This window comes from Colias croceus, chromosome 11, assembly GCF_905220415.1.
Source record: "Colias croceus chromosome 11, ilColCroc2.1".
Lineage (NCBI taxonomy): Eukaryota > Metazoa > Arthropoda > Insecta > Lepidoptera > Pieridae > Colias > Colias croceus.
In genome coordinates this window covers 2,081,300-2,106,983 of record NC_059547.1, presented here as the reverse complement: position 1 = coordinate 2,106,983, position 25,684 = coordinate 2,081,300, and the positions used below count along the sequence as shown (strand labels likewise).

At 32.6% G+C, this 25,684-nt stretch overlaps 2 protein-coding genes and 1 long non-coding RNA gene across 5 annotated transcripts in view; 2 read left to right on the top strand and 1 right to left on the bottom strand.

Annotated features, from left to right (window-relative positions):
• Nucleotides 1–9,272, top strand: part of LOC123695520 (solute carrier family 23 member 2) — a 34,549-nt gene extending 25,277 nt beyond the window's left edge. Inside the window, exons 10-14 of the mRNA XM_045641393.1 lie at nt 4,732–4,871; nt 5,466–5,613; nt 6,010–6,228; nt 8,060–8,174; nt 9,070–9,272. Coding sequence (XP_045497349.1) covers nt 4,732–4,871; nt 5,466–5,613; nt 6,010–6,228; nt 8,060–8,174; nt 9,070–9,157 — 710 coding nt within the window. The 3' untranslated portion in view covers nt 9,158–9,272. The remainder of the gene's footprint in view (nt 1–4,731; nt 4,872–5,465; nt 5,614–6,009; nt 6,229–8,059; nt 8,175–9,069) is intronic.
• LOC123695521 lies at nt 3,056–4,277 on the bottom strand. The gene is made up of 3 exons (XR_006751944.1): nt 4,257–4,277; nt 3,286–3,383; nt 3,056–3,133 (listed from the first exon to the last, which is right to left on the bottom strand). It is a non-coding gene; the product is annotated as an uncharacterized LOC123695521 (long non-coding RNA).
• Nucleotides 9,273–14,471: 5,199 nt separating the features above from the next.
• LOC123695278 overlaps nt 14,472–25,684 on the top strand; it is a 59,591-nt gene continuing 48,378 nt past the window's right edge. For all 3 annotated transcript variants that reach the window (XM_045641061.1, XM_045641060.1, XM_045641059.1), the window contains exon 1: nt 14,472–14,572. The gene's annotated coding sequence lies outside the window, so the exon portion shown is untranslated. The remainder of the gene's footprint in view (nt 14,573–25,684) is intronic.

The window sequence follows — 25,684 nt, the reverse complement described above, 5'->3', positions numbered from 1 at the left end:
TAATGATTAATCAATGGTGTGTACTATGAACTAAATTAATAAAATATATATAGCCTAGGGTCATTTAGTCTCTAGGGCTCTCCTGTTGTTTTTGACCATCTAACAATGTTGAACCATTGTTCAGGTGTATGGTCATCATTTTTGTGGTATATAATAATAGTTATATTAATTTGTTTTTATTTTGTCGTCTTATAGGATAAGACTGAGATTAATTTAATTGTGATATTATAATTTTTTAATGACTTAAAGTAAAATGCGATCACTGAATGCACACAATCACCCTCATTTTGGGTGTGTCCCACTTCCAATAATCGATGGGTTATGCAGTGGACATAATTATTTTTAACAATGTATTGAAACATTGCAAAAACCATTCGGTTTTTGTTCTGCCCACAGCAGTTATGACCAAAATCTAAATTGATTAGTCCCCGCATCGATCAATGGTTGCAAAAATGACATATTAAGATCACAACGTATCTTCACAATCAAGAAGCTTATATCTAGTACACTGGAGATTTAGGTATGAACATTGACGTGTAACAAGAAAATATTGCCCAGTTCATGTTTTTTATCACTTTCACACCTAACTTGGTATTGCCACTGTTAATACGAAGTTTTCCCAAGGCTACTATGTATGCTGTAATATTCTGTGCAAAAGGTTAGTTTTTGTACATGAGTTTGTTGATAAATTGCCAAAGACGTCATTCAGAAGCATTGTTGGATGAGACAATTATTATTTATGCTAAATAAAATAAGTATCTGAACCAATTATTACAAAGCGATACTCCCTGATTATGGGTAGTCACCAATAAAATTGTAGCAACTCTCACTTTGTCAATATGGCATGTGTGTCAAAAAAATTGCGTCGCTTCGAATATTTAAGTTAATATTGTTGCTTATTTAATGAATATTTTCCGAATATAAAGAATGCATTGTATTGTGCAAAATTGCAGAAGTGTTTGGACACCAAATTCTGGCATAGAATTTCACAGGCAAGTGTATATTTACGTTATTTACAATATTCCTCAATACTCCTGCATTTACCTGTTTAGAAACATTTCAATGGCAAAAATTGTCTAATTTAGCATCATTTTAGTAAGCAGTCATGTTAAATTTGTTATTTCCCCAATACTTTATCATTTTTCAACAAGTTTTCAATAAACAAATTTAACAAGTAAGGTAACCATGATGACGAGTTTTTATGGATAGCGAGGAGAATAATATATTGTAATAACAATATTATGATGAAAATTTAGAACACCATTTTAAAGATTGTTACTAGTAATGAAACAACACACGACATCGGTATTGCACTCACATGTAGTTATAAGATTGTTCGTTTTTACATTGAAATTTATACTTTTTTAACTTACCTTATATTTTTTTGTTTTACGTATTTCAGCTTTCCAAAAAGTAAAATAAAAAGAAATATATGTGCCCATCAAGGTTACTGAGGATTACGACCCAGAAAAAAAATACCTTTTGAAAAATAAACTTTCTAAAGTTAGCTGAAATTTGTGCAAGGCCGCTAAACAGTTTTTCTTTGATGATTTTGGCTTGAAATTGACCAGTCGAAGCAACGCGTTTAAAAAGAAGATCTGAGTAGCTTACAATTTGGTAAACAGCATCTGATGCAAAACACAACTTTCCTCTATTTACAAAGGATGTTAATGCTATATATCGGTTCATATCCAAGCTTTGTAGCCAAAAGTTATTTAAAACTATCATTCTATACCAATTAAAATTGTATGTACCTATAAAGTATGACCATAATATTATAATATAAAAATACTGTTAAAAATATACCTATGTCGTTATTATTTATAGACCATGATTTTTAGTTTTTTCTATTTTGAAAAATCCTGAATTTACAAACCAGCGTGGTCACTCAACAGAAAGAGACAAAGAACATGACTGACGTCATTCTAGGTCATATTTTCTTGTTACAAGTTAATGGTCATAGTGCAATCTCCAGTGTATTAGATATAAGCTTCTTGTTCACAATATACAGATACATACGTAGGGTCTCAGCACACATATGGGATCGGAAAGGGATCGTAACCGTATCGCCTCGAGCCGTTCAGAATGGTTTGTATTAAACTCCCTACTGCAACGCACACTAATCGGAATAGTAACGTAATCGCCTCCCCTCGGAACAGGCTCCGAACTTGCAATTGCAGCGCTAACGGCTCATCGTCCCCGCGCTTACGTCTCTCCGTCCCCGCGCTTACGTCTCCCCGTCCGCGCTTACGTTTCTGCCTGCTACGACTTGCCGTATTTGCCATTTTTAGGCGTAACGCCGGTGTCGCCTAGCCGTAGCCGAGTTGACGTACAGGCGCTGCTGATACGCTTTCGTCACGTGCATACGGTAGGTTGACGCCTGGTTGACAGCGAGGCGAAAGGCGTTACGGTTACGATCCCTTTCCGATCCCATATGTGTGCTGAGACCTTTAGTATATATCTGTCAACTGTGGTATCTTGCCATTTGTCTCCGTCCACATGTAACAAAACCCTGTCTTTTCGGCCATGTCATAAACAGTAAAATCATAAAGGTTTAACTTTCTTTTACATTAAAATATGCTTACGTCACCAGATGGACAATTTAAAACTTTTTGCATGTCAAAACAAAAGGGGAAGGTATAGGTATTAAAAGTTGAGTTGGGGCTGTCTAGTACAAGATCAATAAATGATTTAAGTAATAGATAAATTTGGAAACATATTATTTTCTTCCACGGCAGGCTCATTATCTAATATATAAAAATCAATGCCACTTTTCGTTGTAATTCCATAACTCGAGAACGGCTGAACCGATTTCGATAATTCTTTTTTTATTATATTCCTTGAAGTACGAGGATGGTTCTTATGTAGAGAAAACGTTAATATGTACCACGGGCGAAGCCGGGGCGGACCGCTAGTTACTCATAATATCATGTGTGGTCTCATCATCTTCTATGACAGATGAGCAAGCATTTTCAGCAAACGGTAAGTGGTAAACGTCTTCAATCAGCACATTTTGTAATACTTCATATTGTTGAGTAATCAATGTTGTAGGTAATATTGGATTGTCGGTGATGTTCTGACTGATTGACTCCGGTGTATTCTTGCAAATAGAATCAGGATCATCTTCATTGTCCTACAATCAACCGTAATGTATTATTGTTTTATATTAGTAATAAATAATAATTGTGTTTATAGAATAAATATTGGCTAAATACTGTTAAGTTGCATTCCCTTTACACAGAATCATAAAACACCGTACACCGAAAAAATTTAGATTTTTCTTACATCATTGTTGAGTACACCAGATTCTAAATATTCTAATAAGTATGATACTTCCTCCTCGTTTCCTGGTGGTACCGGGGACAGTACTCGTTTACGGGCATCTGGAAATTAATTAAACGCTTAATTTAAATGATAACAATGCAACTGTAATAAATAGCTAGCTTTCTTACTAAATAATTTCATTATAACCTGAAAGTTTGTTTGGAGATTTGTTCCTTTTTCACGCAAAAACTTCTAAACCGATCGTGAAGAAATTTTTGCATCAATATAGACTTCCAAATAACAAATAAACAACATTATTTTCCTAAATTTCCGCATAAACGAAGGCCCGGGAAAAAAGATAGTATGAAGCTAGTTCTAAAAAAGTGCAAGCGAAAAAGCCACTAATGCCATAAGGTCCTTTATTGTAAATATCAGTCTTAAAGCTTAAATCTATGAAATTTGCCTATATTTTTTAAAAGCAAAAATTAATCAATAAATTTATAATTTTTAATGTATAAATGTTACACGAAAATAAACTCTTACTATCATAAAATACACAAAATATGAAATGTCCGTAGAACAATGCCATAAAAGCCATTAGAATTATAAAATCTTCATAGAAGTATTTTAAGCCATTTTCGTGGAATAAAGCCACGCTAGCAATCATCGAGATATATTATGTAGTACGTAGTACATCTATCTCGATGCTAGCAATAGTGTTCTTATTGTTCGGAATCATATAAAATATTATTAAAATACAAAATAAGCATGAAATCACTTTAAAATTATTCATATAAGATTCGAAATATTTAAAAGAAAATTAGTTGTTTATCATATTTATCACAATAGACACACCGGAAATATAAGTACCTAAGCAGTTACTATTAGCTAGAGTTTTTAGAAACAACTCCACCAAACTAGCGTTACACAATACACACAGTCATAATGATTATTAGACTTCAAAACTAGTGATATAGTTAACGTGTACTTACTTTTCGTCACTTTCTCTGTACTTTAAAGCCAAATTAACCAGTTCAAGTCCTCGGCGTTTCATTATTTTTGGCACCACCGGCCGGCCGGCTTGTGAATTTGATGCACGACGCGCGCGTGTCCGTGGAAAAATGGCCGAATGGCACAAGCGCCCCGCCCGAAACCCCGCTTTCTTCGACTCCCGCGAAGAAGAAAGTCACTATGACTTTAGTGGCTCTTTTCGGCGGGTGATTCGAGAAATTGAAATAGTGGCTTTTTAAAAAAACAATTTTTTCTACGTATACAAGTTTTTATTTTATAAGTTTATTAGACTAATAGGTGTTACATAAGCCGTAGATTTCAAATAAAAAATAAAAATAAAAAGCCACAAGCGCCCGAGTGGCTTTATTCGTAGGATATGACGATCTGCACTTCTACCTCTACCTTTACCTATATCTATACCTATATATCTACCTATATCTCTACCTATATCTCTAGCGGCACCACCACCCCCTCTACACGCGATCAACCGCGGTCTTGGAACAGAAGGACTCGGTACAGTACTCGCGGGGCTCTGGGGCTCCGGCAACGGGACTAACACGTTTGGGGAGAATGTTGGCGCTATTGGGGTTACAAAGGTTAGGATATTGTATTTGTAAAATATTTATTTAAGTGGACTTCTTTTACAATCATCCCTTGGAATCGTCATGCTATTTATAATCAAAATTGTACGTAGACCAGGTATAATCTTCTTGAAATAATAAGACTGCATCAAGAAATAGATTGCCAGTAATTTAGGGGTACTTAATATCAAAATCTCTAACTAATAATTTTTGTTATTCATACATTGTAAAATATTTTTTTAAATATCGCCACCTGTAGTTTCTAGATTTCTATATAGTTCCAATTTCTTTATACTAAGTATCTTTTGAATCGGTGATTATAATTTGTCGATTCAAGATCTAAAAGAAATTACTTTTTAATATATTAATATAAGTTTAGGGCTGATTTTTCAATCCTTGGTTAAAACTTATTCATCGAATGACGTATTAAACTACCATTTCAAAAATGTATTCTAATTGCCCGTATTTGACAGTTTACTGGTGATATTTTAAGATGTTCGTGTAATACTTTATTGGACGGATAAATTTTAACCAAGGATTGAAAAATCGGCCCTTAGATCAATTTCTTAATTAAAAACTAAATATCATTTTAACAAATTCCCCATACAGGTAGGATCCCGTCGCGTGGTACAATACGCAGCGGGTCTGATGATAGTCCAGGGGGTGATCGGGAAACTCGGTGCAGTGTTCATCATCATCCCGCAACCGATTGTTGGAGGACTGTTCTGTGTTATGTTCGGCATGATTTCTGCTTTTGGTGAGATTTTGGTTTATGTATAGCTGTATTTTTTTTTGGCAAAATTATTTTTTTTTATTTGAAAAACGCTCATTAGAACCAAACGCAGTTTATTTTGAACCGATCAAGTAGTAATGTGTTGTTATTGTACCTACTAACAAGGAATATAAATGCTGAACTGAATTTGATTTGTCTGAAATACATTCATACATTTATGTGAAAAAATTAGTCTGTTTATTACTTTGAACTTATTCTTCATAATGTAAATGTAAATGCCACATTTGTTGTTTCGTATATTTTTAATCTTATTACCTTTGTTTTTTTTTGGTATGGATTTTTTCATTTACATCCATCCATTGCCAATAAAAAAGGTATACGACACTTATCAGTTTCCAAAAACTTACCCTTCCTTTCCAGGTCTTTCCGCCCTGCAATACGTGAACTTAAACAGTTCGCGGAACCTGTACATCATTGGGTTCAGCCTCTTCTTTCCACTCGTTCTGACTCGTTGGATGTCATCCCACCATGCCATACATACAGGCTTCGAAGCTTTGGATGCTGTGCTGCAAGTGTTGTTGTCTACATCCATCCTGGTGGGGGGAGTGGTTGGATGTGTCCTGGATAATGTGATTCCTGGTAAGTGATAGATTAAATGGAACCAATACATCATCAGCTGCAGTTGGTGCTGACTGTCTTCCATCTACCACGTTATAAAATGCTACGACCAAAATAAAATAAAGGACCAATCCATACTAATATTATAAATGTGAAAGTAACTCTGTCTGTCTGTCTGTTACTCAATCACGCCTAAACTACTGAACCAATTTGCATGAAATTTGGTATGGAGATATTTTGATACCCGAGAAAGGACATAGGCTACCTTTTATTGCGAAATATGTACCATGTATGTAAAATATGACGATATAACATCCATTTGTGTGTATGCCTGATAAACATCTAGTTTAGCGTATCAAATTTAAATCAGTGCTAACAAGAATTTATTATTTAAATATAATATATATTTATATAATATATATTTATTATATATATTTATTATACATATATATTATATTATATAAATTATTTAATAAACAGTACCAAAACATATTATAATATCTTGTAGCCTATGTATTTGCTTGTTATTACTCGAGTAACTTAATAGGGTAATAGGTATTATTATGTAACAAATTCGTTGTGACTAAAAAGTTTATTTTAATTCCACATCAACTCTTACCTATCTGCTTACCAATTTTCATCAAAGTCAATCCAACCGTTTGTTTACGCTTTAGGTAATATATTATCATATTATACCTACAATATTAATTCCCATTCATAAAACTTATTCAAATACGTACAAAAAACAGAAAACTACTCACATCATAAAAACATCCCAATAATATACCTACTAGAGATATCTGTCATACATATTTGATGGCCCATCGATCCTCCATTTGCCCTTTGCTCTTCGATACTTTCCTTTACATTTTATTTATTTCACTCCATGTTCTACCCACTTCAAAATTGGCAAAATACGTAAATGTACCATTGAGATATACCTACATATGGAGACGACACTGCCTACATCACTTATGTTCCAATTGTTGCAATTCTGTCTTTGTAACTTCTTTATTGTTTTTTCGTATGTTACGTGTAATAAACTTTTAAGTCCTCTAAGGATTTTTATTTTGTACAGTTTGAGACAAATTATTATGTATTTAAAATTATTTATTTATTGATTCTTATTATAATCACTATAGATATATAAATATATAACAAAAAAATACGTGTGGCAATCGGGGACTGCCGCGGTAAAGAAAGCTATTGCATGCTATGCCTTCAAGCCACACCTCCGCCCGTCGGAGTGGGGAGCGTGAGGTTTTTCGTTACGGAATTTCTGGATTCGGTCCCCGCTTAATTAGAAATTTGAATTGGAAGTTTGATTCCAATTCAGATTTCTAATTTTTTGTTGTCAATTTTAATTTATTTATGGAAGGCCTATAGGCTATAAGTGGCTTTTTAAATTATGTACTCCAATTATCTGTTTGTCGAATTCCAATATTTGTTCATATGCAATACTTAAATACATTGGGCATTCAAAAGCACTTGAATAAATTGCAAACATTTATCGATATCAGCTATCACGTATGCAAAGTATCAATAAAAATAGATAATAATAATTTATTAATTAATGTGAATAACTTTTACTATCCATACTTAAAATAATTTGATAGATGCGACAGTTTGGCGGTTTGTCTGTATGTTACGCTTTCAGCCCTAAAATACGTCCTCATATCATCAATTTGGATGAAATTTGGTATTAAGATAATTACAGATTCACACACACATAACAAAATATCAACCTTTTCTTTAAAAAATATATTGTGATGAAAGTTGTTGTCCTTAGTTTGTCTACTGGTTACAATAATATTTTATGGATCTATATTTTGTTTGTCAATTCGTCTCTCAGGTACTCGGGAAGAGCGTGGCTTGGACAAGTGGGCTCAAGAAATGTGTCTCGAAGCGGTTGGTGCTAGTACAGGAGATACTTACGATTTTCCTGTGGGCATGAGTTTTATACGAAGGTATATTATTTTTAATTATTTCTTAAATAAAAAACTTTCACTTATAGTGTACGCGAAGAAATTTGTTTCATAATTTATGAAAATTTTAATAGATATTAAAAAAAAAATTTTTTAGCGTTCTCAAAAACAATTTTCAATTATTGGAACGAAGTTCCTTATCGCGCGTTGTGAAAGGGGGCTAGACGGAAAAAATTCTTACGAAAAGTTGTCACGACACTTTTTCTAACATTTACGACCCTTTTTTAGTTCTTTTATTTTGCGATTGAATTAATAATTTTACCCCCTTTTTTAATCAATTAAAATAAGTAGGAAGCGAGTTCATCATAATATATTATTGAACATTCAATGGTTGCGTTTTTGGAAAAGGAAAATATTTAGATAACGCTTTCTATAGAACTGTAGAACTGTTTATAGAACTCTACAGGGTGTCCCACTGATGGTATACTAAGCAAGGAATATATTCTTGCATACGCTGAGGACGTAAAAAATACTTATAAAATGCCAAACGCATTTTTTTTTAAATAGATGAATTCTTAAAACTCTATGCGTACACACACCCATAACAAGCAACCCACCCAACTTTGCCACCAGCACGTGAGGTATCGTTTAAGATTATGTTTTCATAGCAAAATGCTCACATTAGAGAAGCGGTATATGCCGGCAGCGCGAAGCTAGAGAAGAAAACATGGATTTTCAGGAAAAATTCAGCAAAAAATTTTTGACGGGTATTTTTACGTGATCAGTGTATGCAAAACTACAAGTCCCTTCGCACTTAGTATACCAATAGTACACTACACATAATACATACTACAAATTATTTAATCTTGCAAATATTTTCCTTATTGATACAACTAACTTATATCTCTCCCATTTAAAAATTATTATTTAATTTCAGATGGAATTGGACAACATATTTACCCTTCATGCCAACATACGAAGCGGGGAAATTCACCGCTCTGTTCAAACGACAGAAGGAAAGTTGAAAAGATGAAAGAACTAAAAGTTGGAATTGATTTCCGAAGGAAGAGCAAAGATTTTGGATTTTCGGCGATATTGTAGAAACTAATAGTTGAATTGTATTAAATGATTTATTATTCAGTTTTGTTTTTTTATTTTTAAAAACCTATAAAAGTTTTGACTTTACGAAAATTCTCTATTCGATGATAAATGCTTAAGTATTTCAAAAAAAGACGTGTGGCACTCGGGGACTGCCGCGGTAAAGCTATTGCATGCTATGCCTTCAAGTCACACCTCCGCCCGTCGGAGTGGGGAGCGTGAGGATTTTTCGTTACGGAATTTCTCGATTCGGTCCCCGCGCTCAAGGCCCGCGATAGAAGCTATGCAATAGTAGCATCTATCATCTGGAATTTTAGTCAAAGAGTATAAAAAACTCGTGTTTGGCTTTTGACAAAATTATCTTAAATGAACTTCACTATAAAACATATTAAAGTCGAGCTTTTCCTGAATTTAGAAAGAAAAATCTTAACAAACTTGAAAACTAAAACTAAGGATTCTTCATAAATACTGGATAGACCACTCGACGTTCTTAATACACATCGAAAAAATTCACTTATTTATTTCCCAGTTATTTATCAAATACCAAAAAGTAAACAGGAATTTATTCCACGTTGGATTTACAACCTTATTCCTACAAAATATGGTTCATTTTCCCGTAACTATTTCGCCTCGTATTTGGAGCTAAGGCGCCGTACACACTATCTCTAATAAAACATTTTTATTGCGCCAAAACAAGATCACTACAACTATAAAGAAGATCACAAACGCTAAAAACATGCCATTTTAACGAAGTTAACTAGGAAGTATAAATGTGTGTGAATTAATGAATGAAATCCTACATAGACCATAAATCAGAAAGTTTCTTTAGTAGGTAGATGATGTTTTCAGTTGAATTTTACGCCGATTTAGCATAAAGACCGATTGAAAATTAGAACATAGCGATGTAGAAATGTGAAGATATGGACACATGATACAAAAATTAATTAATTAATTTTGTGGTTTTGATCAGAATGAGCACTCATTACTCAGTACTCATACGACTAAATTCTTTATCATAACATTAGCATGCCGGTGAAGCGAATTAAAAATATCTTCCCCTACCAAAGAGTGTTAAACCAACTTACAGAAGTGTCCAGTTAAAAAAAAATAACAATACATATTACTAGACTAGTATAGTATTATATTATCTATGTCAATACTATGAAAGTTGCTTTACAAAATAACGCACCCACGCGACACTCACTGAATGCTAATGCATGTGGCTAATAGAGACTAGTCGGATGCTGCGATAATATCTTCATATTACGGGTACTTCATATTAGTGACGGGATTATGTAAGTTTTTTTTTTTTTTTTTTTTTTTTATTGGTAATAGGGAAGCGCTTGACCACAATCTCGCCTGATGTTAAGCTGAGATGTGGTCTAAGATGGAACGCGCTTCCCTAGAAGGTACCTGTTCACTCTACGCTTAAAGTCTTCTACAATATACGTACATGCTATTAATATTATAAAATATAAATGCGAAAGTTTGTGAAGACGGATATGTATGTGTGTGTTTGTTACTGTTACACGCAAATACTAATGAACAGATTACAATGAAATTAAGCACACACATAGAGGGTAACTTGGATTAACACATAGGATAGGTTTTATCCCGGAAATCCCACGGGAACGAGGACTATGCGGGTTTTTCTTTGAAGTATGTATAAAAATCTATGTCTATTTTTTACTGCATCATCACTACATAGTATAAAACAAAGTCGCTTTCTCTGTCCCTATTTCCTTATGTATGCTTAAATCTTTAAAACTACGCAACGGATTTTGATGCGGTTTAATAGATAGAGTGATTCAAGAGGAAGGTTTTAGTATATAATTTATTAGGTTTTAGAGTTTAGACAAAGCGAGCGTAGCCGCGAGCGGTAAGCTAGTAGCTTATAAGCTATATTTTTTATTAGGGGTTTTCTGAAACCATCCGTGTCATCAAAATTAGAGCTGCTAATTTTCAAACTTCGTCATGAAGAACTCAAGAACATGTTCATATAAGAAACATTCTCAGTGAAAAGGTGTTAGTTTCATTTTAAAAGTTACCTGTTAAAAGTCGATCAACTTCGATTTATAGATTAATGACACCTCAGAGAAAGATATAAGAGTGATATACATATAAGCGAAGTTTATAACGAAAATAAATGTTGATATTATTGTGAGTGATTTATATCGGAACTTGATATCACTTTCACGTTTTCACGTCACGCAGTAACCGTGTGATAACGTGCTTTGATCGACTAATTTGACTAATTTTTTAAGTACTCATTAAATTATTGTCAGCGATCCTTGAGTGATACAAAATTGGAATGAAATCTGTCCGTTTAAAGTCAGAACATAGAACTACAAATGTAAAGCGTGCGTGGTATACATATAGGTCTTTTATAGAACTATCTATAACTGTACTCTAAGATAAAAATCAAATATTTTGTAATTTATACAAAAGTTATTATCATTACATCTAGTTTTTGAAAACCTACTGACAATTTGACATGATCCTCCTGTATCTATAGTCTATACATTTTTCGATTGCAATAAAAATTAACTTACATTAGAATCGAACTTACAGCCTGGTCGTAAAGTGAAGCCCATTAGCTCATGGAGATTTTATGAGGAGACTGAACAAGTACAATTGAGATAAAATACCTTTTAGATCGTACTAAGTCAAACGGATTGTGGACAATTCATCGTCGCAAAGCTCTTGTAAAATAAGACACAATCATAAGTATTCTTGAGATAAGAGAAAATTTTATGAAACGTTAGTATATGTAGCGTATTAAAAAGGTGATTTTGTAGGGCAGGAATATAGGATTAAGTTATTAAATGAAGGATTACAGTGTATGTAGAGCCCGTTTTGTAATCTTTCAGGGTCCAGGGTTTCAGGTACTAATATTATTGTAATATCTCATGTATTAGTCATACGTCTAGTTAAGTAAATTGTTTCTAAGAGTAATAAGAAACTATTTCAATTTATCAGTACAATACAAATATGTTATGTGATTCATACCATCTGTATTTAAATTTCTTTTCTTAGGAGTACAGACTCAAAAAGCTTTACATTAAGCCTATAATCAATATATGGTTACGCAGAACTAGGTTAGGTCATTCTTGTGGAAAAGTGTTTGATCGCATTAAGCTTTCCAGCAGGCTGTCACGCCATGTGAGCCGCCAATAATTGATTAAGATGTATACGAAGTTTTAATATTTCATTTTTTGGTAGAATTTTGTGTTAATTATTTCATAGAAACATATTATATATTGTTTATACATATTTTGAACCTTAATTTAAAAAACTATGGGTTGAAATATTCAGTGAAGTTTGCAACGAATTTAAATACTGTGTAGCGTACCTATATGAAGTTTATCGGGTTTGATAGACGACGCCTTAATAAATCTTAAATCGATTGAAAAAAATAATAATTTTTGCAATGATCATCGGCTTTTTCTAATTTAGATAATCTAAGAGACTTGTCTAATCCAGCGTCCCAATAATTAAGATATATTCAGTGATGAAGCAGAAAGCTCGTTGTTATTTACTGAAACAAATATTATGCTTAAGTATAATTGTATTGTTTGGTTGATGAGAAATATGGGACATTAACACGTCATTTAGATTTATGAATTGATTAAGCCCGTTTTCCTTGGTCACGGCATCACGCGTGAACGGGTGCACCGATTTCGACAATTATTATACCTATTCCTTGAAGTACGAGGATGGTTCTTATGTAGAGAAAACGTAAATATGTACCACGCGCGAAGCCGGGGCAGATCTAACGGTCGGGTAGCGGTAAAGAATATAAATGAAACATCATTCCCTAGTGAAAAAAATATCTTATATAGATTTATTTCTAGTGAAGAACTATTGAACTATTGAAGAAGAAGATTGTGTATGTAATATACATATCAGGAAGAAAGAAAAAGGAAATAAAAAAGCAATAAAGATGTATATTTACAAGATATGATAACCCAGCATTGTTATTTCATGGAATTATTGCCAACACACTGGCATTGCTTATACCACAGATATCTACATAAAGAAGACTATATACTGTTATACCATAATAATATTATATAATACCACAGAATACTATAATAATAAAATACAGAAGCACTTTTTATTGTTATGTTTTATCGTAGTGAGGGTAGCACAAACATTATGATACTTGTATCATAATGTTGTTTTCTTCAATATCTTTATATTGTCTTGTAAAAATGCCTCCAATACTAGAGGGTTGAGTGGCGTATTCCTTCCCCTGTCAATAAAATTATCCTTTCTTTTTCCTCACAGAGTAGGTTGTCAGTTTATAATCGGGTTATTGTGTCACCCCTTACAGGAAAAAATGTAGAAGGGTTTTTAATTTATTTTTTCCTTTGAACAAAACACGGCTAAAGTTCTTCTTTTAAAAAGAAAATTCTCTTAATCTAGTAAATGAACAACTACTTCATTCCACCTTTCTGGATATACATACCAAATTTCATGATCATAAAAGAATTTGAAGTGGAATACCTAAGCTATTTCATAAATCATAGTGAGTAACTAATTTAACTTGAAAAGCTTGTTAAAAGGCATTTGCTAGTTTATATCTATTTAATACACAAGATAATATATGGCCTGTAACTTTTATTTCATAAATGCAACAATAAAAAAAATTACATTATTATGTGAGAAATATTTGAAACATTAATTAAAAATACAGGTATGTTAGAAGGGAGGATAAAAGCAAGTTGAATAACGTCACGCACACGGAAAAAGGCGTTTTAATTCAGGGCTCCCCGATAGGACATGTAGGAATGTAGGTACTTGTTTTAATTAGAATAACAAAAGGTGATATCAACAATTCGTTTATTTAAATTTAAATGCAAACAGAATTGGCCTTCGAAAACTGATCGACGATGATTGATTAGGATCAACGACCTAACTGACAAAAATCGACCAAATCTCACCAAATCAAATATTATAGTAGGTACAGTGTAAGACTGTAAGACATGTTCAAAACCATTTCAAAACCATCATTATAACCACTCGTTATTAAGGGATCTTTGTTCCCCATCAAGTGGCTTCATCCATCCTATCATGAACCATCAAGAGCTTTGGTTTCAAGATGCAATTGCAGCAATGCAATGTTTACACATCACAAAGCGGTTTACAACCGGCGCACGCATGGACCTGTTGGGCGGGGGGCGCGTATCGACCGCCGGCGGCCCGCGGCCGGGGCGCGGCGGCCAGTCCTAGCGCAGACTTCACACGAATCAGACGTCTGTACACCGCGAGTGATTTAGTGACGCTAGTGGTAACGTCATGCTGCCTCGGCACACGCCGCACTGAACGAACGTCTACAGGTGATTATAATCTTATATTTAGATCTTTGTTTAGATGTTGCGGCGAAATGTTTGGGTTTGCTGCGAGATTTTTTGCCGTTTACCGCTATTCTCGGTTTATTGTTTGTAAATCTATGAATTTAAAGTGCGCCGTACGTTTTACGGTGGAACAAAGAAGGGTGTTTTATATTGTGTAATTGATTGCATCTTTGTTGGTTTACCCGGAATCTAAAATATTACTATACTGTATTTTTTATCTAATTAAATAAATCGTATTTCGCCGTCGGCGTCGGCGTCTACGCCTTCATAAGTTTAATTTGCGAAGTATTTACAAAGCTTTTAAGCTCATAACTAAAAAATATATATTCTGTACTTTCCAAATGAGTAAGGAATTGAAATTGCGTCACACAATTCGCCCTAGATGTTGTCCTTAGAGGCTGTCACGTCGATAGATAACGAAACACGCAGTACGAACTACGAGCACTTTGTCTAGCTGTAGTACCTACCTACATCGCGATATTCAACGGTTTGACGTGAGGGTAACCTATTTAATATTAAATTGATACAATTTTAGTTAAAATGGGTAATAATAAAATATGATTTGCTGCGAATATTCTTTTTTTCCATTTTTGCTACAATTATTTGAGTTTATTCGTTGGGCGGATAAATTAAAGCAAAATAACATTTTATGATAATATTATTGTGTTTACACGAAGCAAAGATAAATGAGGAAAACTTTTTAACTGCAAAAGGAGCAAAACATTTGCATAAAGCTGTAAAATTGTAATCTTATTCTATAAAATAAAATAAAAAATTATTGGCCTTAAAAATTCCTCAAATTGTAGAATCGTAGAAGGTTTTACGAGCTACGTCGTAGATAGGTTACGAGGCGGCTACGGCGTAGAAGTCTTATCTTAAGATCATGGCTTTTTAAAGCTTTTTTACCATGAATGCTACAAGGAAAGCTTTATATAAATAATTTTTTTAAGGCGAATGATTTTATTCATAAATTTCAGTTTTAAGGTATATACAAATTGAATTTTTGAAGTATTTTGTTATTATTGTACATTCTAACGAAAACTGTAAGCTCAAAACAATGAAAACTAAATGAATATTTATTTATTTTAACAAAGTTCTATGACTTGGTTCAATTATTTTGATGTAGCCTGGTATAAAGAGGAGTTTAGTTGAATAAATTAAATTATATTATAATAACAAAACAGCACAAATCCAAGATAAATCGGGCTTTAGCGTTATTTAATTGAAATATATACAACAGCTTAGCTGACCCGGGAATTTTCCTACGCCACGCTAATTTTCATTAATATACCTTTATTATTTTTTTATTTTTTTTTATTGGTCTACAAAACTGTTATTCTTTAATAGCTGCGCTCCGCGGTTTCACCCGCGTTACTTCGCTTCCTGTGTTCGCTTCTGTTGGTCTTAGCGTGATGATAATTATGTAGCCTATAGAATATAGATATATATAGCCTTCCTCGATAAATGCGCTATCTAACACCGAAATAATTTTTCAAATCGGACCAGTAGTTCTTGAGATTAGCTAGTTCAACAAACAAACTCTTCAGCTTTATAATATTAGTATAGATTTCAACGAAATTAAAACACTCATATGCCTCAAATTCATTTAGAAAAAAGAAAGTATCGTTTATCAGTTGGTCTAAATAAAACATAACTTACAAAATATCAGTTAAGTTTCTTAGCGTTTATTAAGAACAATAGATGACCTAATTTTTTACTTTAGACGTTATAGCGTTTTATTTTTATCATGTAAGAAGGCAAAGCAGACGCCGCGTCGCCTGTTGTATTACGACATACAGTTTATAAGAAGCACTTAATTGTGGATGTGCTTCATCGCTTGGAAGGAATAACATTAGATTTATGTAGTGAGAAAATTTAATTAAATATGGGTCTCATAGTGTGATCATTTTTTTCTGACATTAACTGAAACAAGTGTATTATATTGATCCTTTTATTTCAATACTTTAAGACTACTGAAATTTCAGTATTATGATAATCACACATCTCTAATTGAACCATATCTAGTGATCATTAATCATGTAATTAATCCAAAACATACATTAATTGTCATACATACTTAATTGGCTAGTTAGCAATAATTAGCCATGAAAATGATACGTATATACGTATATGTATAGTGTTTTACCTACACTGAGTCAAAATCAAAGTGTTCATTAGCAATCTATAGTATAATATATCATCAATATTTCTGATATAATATTATACTAAGCTGAAGAGTTTGTTTGTTTGAACACGCTAATCTCAGGAACTACTGGTCCGATATGAAAAATTATTTCGGTGTTAGATAGCCCATTTACCGAGGAAGGCTATATATCATCACGCTGACCAACAGGAGCGGAGCCACGTGGGTGAAACCGCTGGCGCGGCTAGTGATATTATATACCTTGTCTATCTTATCTTCTTTAATATATATAAATCTCGTGTCACAATGTTTGTCCTCAATGGACTCCTAAACCACTTAACCGATTATAATAAAATTCACACAGCATGTGCAGTTTGATCCAACTTGAGAGATAGGATAGGTTTTATCCTGGAAATCCCACGGGAAAGGGAACTATGTGGGGTTTTCCATGAAAACGCGGGCGAAGCCGCGGGCGGAAAGCTAGTAGCCTATAGGTGTCTATGCGTAGTATTAATTATTATTGTGATAGTGTGACTTGCAATTAGCGTGCGGTACGTCAATCGATAGGTAACAAACATGGCCTAAAAGCCTTCGTAACAATTAGACTATACTTGACCTGTATATTTCGTTTGTTTGATATCAACGTATATGAATTTGTTATTTGTAAATGTAGGTTGGATACTTGAAAATTCCTTGGAATTATTTTAATTGGTAGAAATCTTTACGTATGGTTTGTGATATGGTTTTTGTTTGATTTTTGGAAAGAATCGATCGGTAAGCGGTATCGATATAAATAGTTTAAAGGGAACAGAAAAAATAATTTAAATATTACGAAGCAGCAAATTATATCGGAGTAATAAATGGTATTATAATCTGATATATTAAAACGTTTGTAGGAAACAAATTCAGGACCGCTAATTTTCGCTTTATTTCACTATTGCGGAATGCGGAGTGACATAGACTTCATATTTCATTAGCATAACAGGCTAAACCCACGTTATTTAACATAGAAAGATAAGGAAAAATACATGTCAATAAATTGGAGTGGTTTACTAGCAGATAATAGTGCTGCTTCTGGAAACTTCTCAATCAAACTGAACACTATTTCCACCGCAAGGTGAAACAAACATAATTACGTCATACCACGTGCAATATGTACCATGCATACGTTTTGTATCATTTTTATAAGGTTTTTCAATACTAAAAGCCAGTTTTAAGACTTTTCAATACTCTTCTTCTTACAAGTCGCAGACAGCTTATTCAATATTTTTACAAGTTTAACTATTACTAATTTTAAATGACAGATTAATTACTAAACAATACAAATCCAGAAGATAAACTAATTTTGATTGAACATAATTAAAAAGATAGCTTCAGAGAGCTTTGGTTATTTTATGAAATCCCATAGCTATCAAGGGAAAGGCGCACCAGGGCGCCATGTTATAATATAAGATGTCGGTTTTCATCAACCAGTGAATCAGAAAAATAATTTAAGACTGACAGGGAATTTCCCAAAGTATAAGAAGGGACGAAGTCAAATATTCCCTCGACTGGAAGAAATTGCAAATTATATTTGCTGAAAAATACTTATTTAAATCGAATTGGTATTTATAATTTGATTCGATCATATTTTTATCACACAAATTACTTTTGAAACTAGTCTAATTTTGTTTTAATTGAATATCTATAATTATGTGTAATTATCTTTCTATTGAACTATTCAAATTATTTTCTTCTGTTCCTAATTAATGAAAGCATTATATATTTAGAATTTGTTACTCACATCATTTTTATACAATTTATTTTGTACTAACCTTCCCTCCGCGGCTTCGCCCGCGTTTTGAAAGAAAAACCCGCATAGTTCCTGTTTCCGTGGGATTTCCGGGATGAAACCTATCCTATGTGTATTCCAAGTTACCCTCTATATGTGTGCTAAATTTCATTGTAATCGGTTCAGTAGTATTTGTGTGAAAAAGTAACAAACACACACACATACATCCTCACAAACTTTCGCATTTATAATATTAGTTGGATACTATTCTATTCAACTTACTATTTAGTACATTAAAGAGAGGAGGTCGGGATAGAAAACTGCACAATTAGAAAATACTTGATTCTCTTCATAATTTAAATTAGCCAACCTCGCAGTTTAGAACAATAGGTAAATATTTTCACATAAATCCCGATTTTGAAATGTAAATATGTAACATCAATCCACAAACGACGGATAAAACAATATCCGTTATATTTAGCACATTTCAATTATAAACAACTTGGGATTATTCACATTCAAAGATATTTTAGATTGTGTGTAACCTTCGTATGAGGAAATTGCTGAAATATTCTTTGAACATTTAAGATTCAATATTTAAAAACTAATTTTCAGACGAATTAAAATCTATTTGTTTACTGACACCACCGCAACTTGTATGTTCTGGAATGAAAGTTTTGGATGATCACTAAAAATGGATTTAAGTATATTATTGTTATAATATGTTTGTTGTGTATGAAAATATGTAAATTAAATATGTACCAACACGTCAAATAGGGAACCATACCTCAGCAAATTCATAAGAATATTTCAAAATTAAGTTGTAGTTTACTGTAATTGTCTTAAATTATATGCATTACGATAAGTACTTAGTAATTGCAATGAATATAAATATACGTCATAGCATCATAAAATGAAGGTTCCCCGTTCCATAACAGTATTTCAAATCTATGTCCAGCCACACTTTTAAGTCATGAAAGATTCAAAAAGGGCTCATCAAAAAAGGTCGAAGGGCAAACGATATGACATCAGACATGATTATCTATTCATTGTTTATTCTAGCTTGCCTTATGGGGCGTGTTTATTGACGAAACAATCGTAAAACACTGTTAACTTGTTTTTTCTAGTCGACCTGCTTTTTGTTTGCTAGCTGTTATCATATTTTTTAAAACAGTGGAGTATCAATATTGAAGTTTTATTTCAATATTTAAGGTATTTCTTCTTAATAGTTAGGTTTTTATATGTATAATTGTAAGGTATATAAAATGATAAATGTTTGAAATAATCGAGACAAAATATGAGCTCTAAGCTAACAAAAAATTGGCTGAGGATAATTTGTGCTTTGAGAAATACCTATGAAATAATATTTCGTTGTTACTTATGTTTATAATATTGTGGGACTTGGTTACTAAAGCTCTTATAAAGACTCTTATAATACCTTTTCTTTGATCGCAAAATGATAATTAAATAGCAAATTGAAACTAAACATACGCACATCATTAATGAGCTTAACGAGCTTTTGGCTTCACCATAACCACGTAAGAATAAACAGACTTATTTCATTTGTACCACCATTGTCTTTTACTTTAATTAATTAAGATTTATAAATTGTTTTTAATAAAGATATATTATAATTTTGTATCTAGATATAATTTTGTATAGCTAACCTTTTACCTTACATATTTGTTCTACAAAAATATTAATCCAAAACACGCTATCATAACAAACGAACGTTATCAGCCTGAGTCACAGCAATAAATCGTTCAGCTAATGCAGTCAGTAGCTCGCCACAGACAGACTGACGTTTACAAGTGTATGTAAATGAATAACTCGAGTGATACAAGTTCGGCTTACACACTCGACGTGTTTGATTGATACACGACGGTAATAATGTGCTGTTTTTAGTTCGTTACATTCATGTTATATTGTATAAGTCTGTAGCCATATTGGAATCGTTTTGTTCAAGTATTGGACAGGCATAAAGACATAAATCTCAGTCTAAAATTACATGTAATACTAACGAATAATGTAGCTTTCTTCGGGTGAAAAACTTCAAATTCGGTTCAGTCATTTTTAATTTCTCTGCCTATTGTTCTTGTTGTTATCTCGTTTTGAATAAATGATCTTATTAATGTTATGAATACTTAGATTATAGTTTTTATTTTATGATTTTGTTTTTATTTTTGCACAATATAACACGCAAAATAACACAATAAGAAATGTTTACCACGCAAAAACCACCATATTGAATTAACTAAATTCTCTATATTCTATCTATTATTCACAGACCTTCAGTAACAATTTATATACAGATAAATCAATGACAATAAATCTACATTGCACAGTGAGTAGATCGCTTATCACCCCTGATACGTAGATATATGTAAATAAGCCGAGCATCGAATTGCGATAATGTATCCTGTGCTAAACAGCTAAACGGTTTGAGATGATTAATCTTCTAATACAGTTATGTTCTTGTGATTGGCCTTCATTAGACTTTGATTCAATTGCTGTTTGGTTTTAATGTACCTATGCTCGTGGTAGGTATTCGTTTAACAAAATCTGAAACGGTTGAAATATAAGTTTTTCCATTGCCGTGTAATAAAATATTTCCAATCTTTAGTAAATAAAACAGAAAATTAAAAATATTCACAATTTGTGATACCTTTTTTTTTGAAACTTTTGAAATTATTTTTAAATTCAATGGCCGAAGGGATTGTAATTTATAGATGGCAATCGAATACAATCTGACATTATACATTTAAATTACAGAGTGGGTAGACCGAAATAAAATACATAATTACATATTATTAGTTACTAAGTTAATTATGAAATTGAAACTACACAATTAGTATACTGATTTGAAAAAATATTTTTTTGTCATTTGCAAAAAAAGATAATAAAAATTCATGAATCGTTGCGAAAATAGCCTAGTTAAGCTAATTTAAGATAAAAAAAATATAAATATAAATAAGATTTGCTGGAAATATAGACCAAAATAGGTTCAGCCGATGTTATCGGAAGCGAATAATTTGGTTGGCAAGTTTCCGGAACTCAGCGAAGCATCATTGATCATAATAAATAAAGCATAGTTTTATTATCTGTGCTCCGATTTGATAGATTATTAATATTTTTATTTGAATTTATTACTAGCAAGTTATACAGAATCAAATCAATCATATGAAGGAATTTCGGTATTCTTATTCGAACCCACATCTTATTTTACATAATATCTTATTATATATTGTTTTAAGTCGATCCCACATGTTATTTTACATATCTCATTGATATTATGTATTGTTTTAAGTATATGTGAACTATGAAAGTATTTCTTACTTTGAACGCATAAATTTCTCAATCGGAAATGCAGCTTGATTTCATGTGTGATTCAGAAAAGAGGGGCGTTATTAACATTAATGACGTTAATATTTTAACATTAAGATCAACGTGTTAATACGGGTATATATTATGAAATAGCCTCAGCATACTTAAACTTTAAAGTAACGCTAGCTTTGTGTACGCAGTTTCGCTCGCCCGTCCCCGTATTCAGTATATTCTCTCTTCCAATTTTAAATCATCACACAAAAACAAGCAAGTAAAAACCGGTCTCTATTTATTCCAGCAGTGTATAAAATATTTATACGTTTCCAAACAATTAATCACAAGAAACATTAATTATTTAATTACAATCGCAATTCCAATCAAAACAGTTATTTTGGCAGAGCCCCCACTGTTTTATTGTTACCAAATGTTTATAGATATCCGCTGTTAATATTTATTATCACCATTTCGGTTTACCTTCACTGATGTATTGAATGCACGTGAGTTTTGTCATATACGTCATGCTGCAAGGTTTATTTCCGTAGTAACTCAGGCCCAGGAACCACAGACTCAATAGAAAATCTATTGTGTCTGGTACCGATCGGGCCGCTTGGGGCTCAATGGGTTAATAATGAAATGTATTTATTTTATAATAAGCAGTTATACGTAATCTGTATCTTGTTTTGATATTTGCACATTAACTCATGCTAATCTGTGTTCGAATTCTTTATTTAGAAGTAGGTACCTAAAAATGAATAAACATCAATATGTTAACGTTTGTCGTATATTTAGTCGAACTAATGCAGAACATAATACCTACAGCAGTCGGGTACTAAGTCAATTTAGGGGATACCTAACGTAAAATTTGCTTTCACCGACAGATAAGTGTCACCTAAATCGTTAGGTTTGGTAGTGATTTGAAGGGTCCCTTAAACTAAGGAACCCTTACTTAGGAGACTGTTTTAAGGGGTTATTGGTGAAATCGGGCATAAGACTTTTAACTTTTCATATAGGTTTATTTGAAGCTAGGGTCAATTCTATTTCTGTAAATGTCAACCGAATAAATGAGGCTAATCTCATATTTATTTCAAGCATAATTTCTAGAGCATAGTATTGACGATATAATTCCAAAACAGGAATATTTAGTGACGGTAAAGTGACCTATTTTTAGATTATACCTAAAGCTTAGCTTTTCTAGTGTTTAAAAAACACACAACCAAATATTGTGGAAAATATTCTTCTATGATTGAATGAAATGATGATGATGTAATTTGACATGCTGGACTGTAAAGTGTAAATTCTTAACAACCTTTTGTTAAAATTTCTAATTACTTTATTCTAAAAGTTTTTGACAAACCGTATGAATATTTTTCCTTATTTATGTAATATATTGGATGAGTAAAGTGATTGATTTTTCTTTTGGGTAGGCCGTAGGTAGTAAGTAGGGCGAAGATTGGTTCAAAGTTGTTGTAACAAATTGTAGGGATTACGTGGGCCCTAATAGAATGTGTAGGTATGCGTGTAGGTACATATAATTTAGGATGAATGAAACCTTTAATATTAATAAATTTTGTAAAAGCGTTTTTTCCTATTTAAATGATGATAATAATCATTTACAATAACGAACTTACTACGTAGGTTCTAACGTAATATTGCAAATTAAAATTATTCTCATATTCTGGTTAAACGACCTCGGACCTAAACCATATTAAACTTTGTATAGGAAATTCGACTAAACGAATTTAACACCCCCTTACAGACCGTTTCATCATATTAATCAATCATCATGCCATCATCGTTTTGTACCTATTTGATATCAGCTCGTAGACTTGATATACTTGTAAGTTTCTATAGGTACAGATAGTGAATTGTCACAGTGTTATGTACTTATGTAGATACTTAATCACAGTTTACATCTGTAGATTATATCCTTATGATATTGTAAATATGAAAGTTTGTGAGGGTAGACGTTGTCATTCAACAAAAAAGCTGATAGGATGTACTTTGAAATTTGTTTAAAAGTTAGCTTATTTGTTTTTGCGTTTAGATAAACCGTAATTCACATAGGTATTGTCTTATTTTGATTCCTGGTAATGTAGATAATACTACAACATAATATTTTATCTGAAACTACCCTACGGTTTTAACCGCAGTGCTCCACTCCTGTTGGTCTTAGCGTGTTGATATATAGCCTATAGCCTTCCTCGATAAATGGGCTATCTAACACTGAAAGAATTTTTCAAATCGGACCAGTAGTTCCTGAGATTAGCGCGTCCAAACAAACTCTTCAGCTTTAAAATATTAGTTTAATTGTTCAGTAGCTTGTCTCTCGAGACTTAGGTCTTGACGCAATGGCTATAAGTCCTAACAACATTTACCATGTTTTCAACTAGCAACGGTCGAAATAACGTCCATTACTCTTCATACTCGACAAGGTTAAGAATACAGCGGGTATTTCAAATCATTTAGCTGCAAATGAAATAGGACATTATTTGTTAATACGTAAAGTTTGTTTTTCCTCAGCATTTTTGTTGTGTGATCAGCTGTTTCGTGTTGGAAATGGTATATTGATTCCGTAAAACTCAAAATAAAATACGAAACAGTTTATTAGTAATTCATAATTAACATCTTTAAAGGAAGCTTCCAACGCTTAAAGCCCGTGTATTGTTACAGAATATATAACAAAGGAACTTTCCAGAAATACAATGGTATATTTTTTAATTACCGCTGTTAATTATCTCCCAAGTATTAACCTACTTTTTTGTTTAAATATTAAAGCGAGTGAACTTCATTTTACCTTAATCAGTCTACGTTCAACTTTTTTCATTATAAAAATTAAAAACGTATATTTTTTTTTAATTATTTAATAGGGAAGCGCTTGACCACGATCTCGCCTGATAGTAAGCTGAGATGTGGCCGATGGAGCGCGCTTCCCTAGAAGGTACCCGTTCACACTTCGCTTGAAGACCCCATATTGTACTCGTCGGGGAACACAGACTCAGGAAGCATGTTCCAGTCCCTCGCGGTTCGAATGATGAATGTCGATCCGAACCGCTTTGTCCGGGTACATGGAACGTACACCATATGGCGATGGCATTTTAATTACAATAACGTGTTTCTCAGTATTAAATGTTTTTAAATATTAAATATAGGTACGAACAAATTTGATTATTTTTTAATCAATCGCCGCGAAAATTCATATAATTCATAAACAAAATGTGAGTTTGCTTGTCGATGAAACAAATTGCGATGACTGATTGAAATTACACACAAACCGACTTGCGGAAGCCGTTACCGTTTTATACTTAGTCCGGGAGGCAGCTGTACATTTGCTTACTTTATGTTTGAATAATTGTTATAATCAAAGAATAGCTGTTTTTTAAATATTTCCTAAAAGCTAAGGTTGTCAACAGTATGTCAACCAGATCAAACTATACTAGGTATGTAAAATAGATTTAAATAATCCGTTATAATGTATATTTTCATTACCATTCAAATTCCAATAACAATAACGACAAGTGAAACAAGCTCGCCAAAAAAATGTACCTAGTGTGGGAGGGCCTGTAAAAATTTAAGTTACGTAAGTATTTAGTGTTACGACACTAAATATACGTATTTAACTATGTTTTAAGTCACAACATGCAGATATATATTATATATATTTAAAGAAATCCCATAAATCTAATTCCCCATCAACTCATACGGGATCTCCAACTGATCTATTTATATCAGTTTACCGTCAATCAATTGTTTGTTGATTCACGCCGTTCTGCAGTGCCAACGTTTGTGCTTTATAGCGGACAAACTCGATAGATAAACGTAGTAACTATTTAGTAATCTATGGATAAATACCATAAAG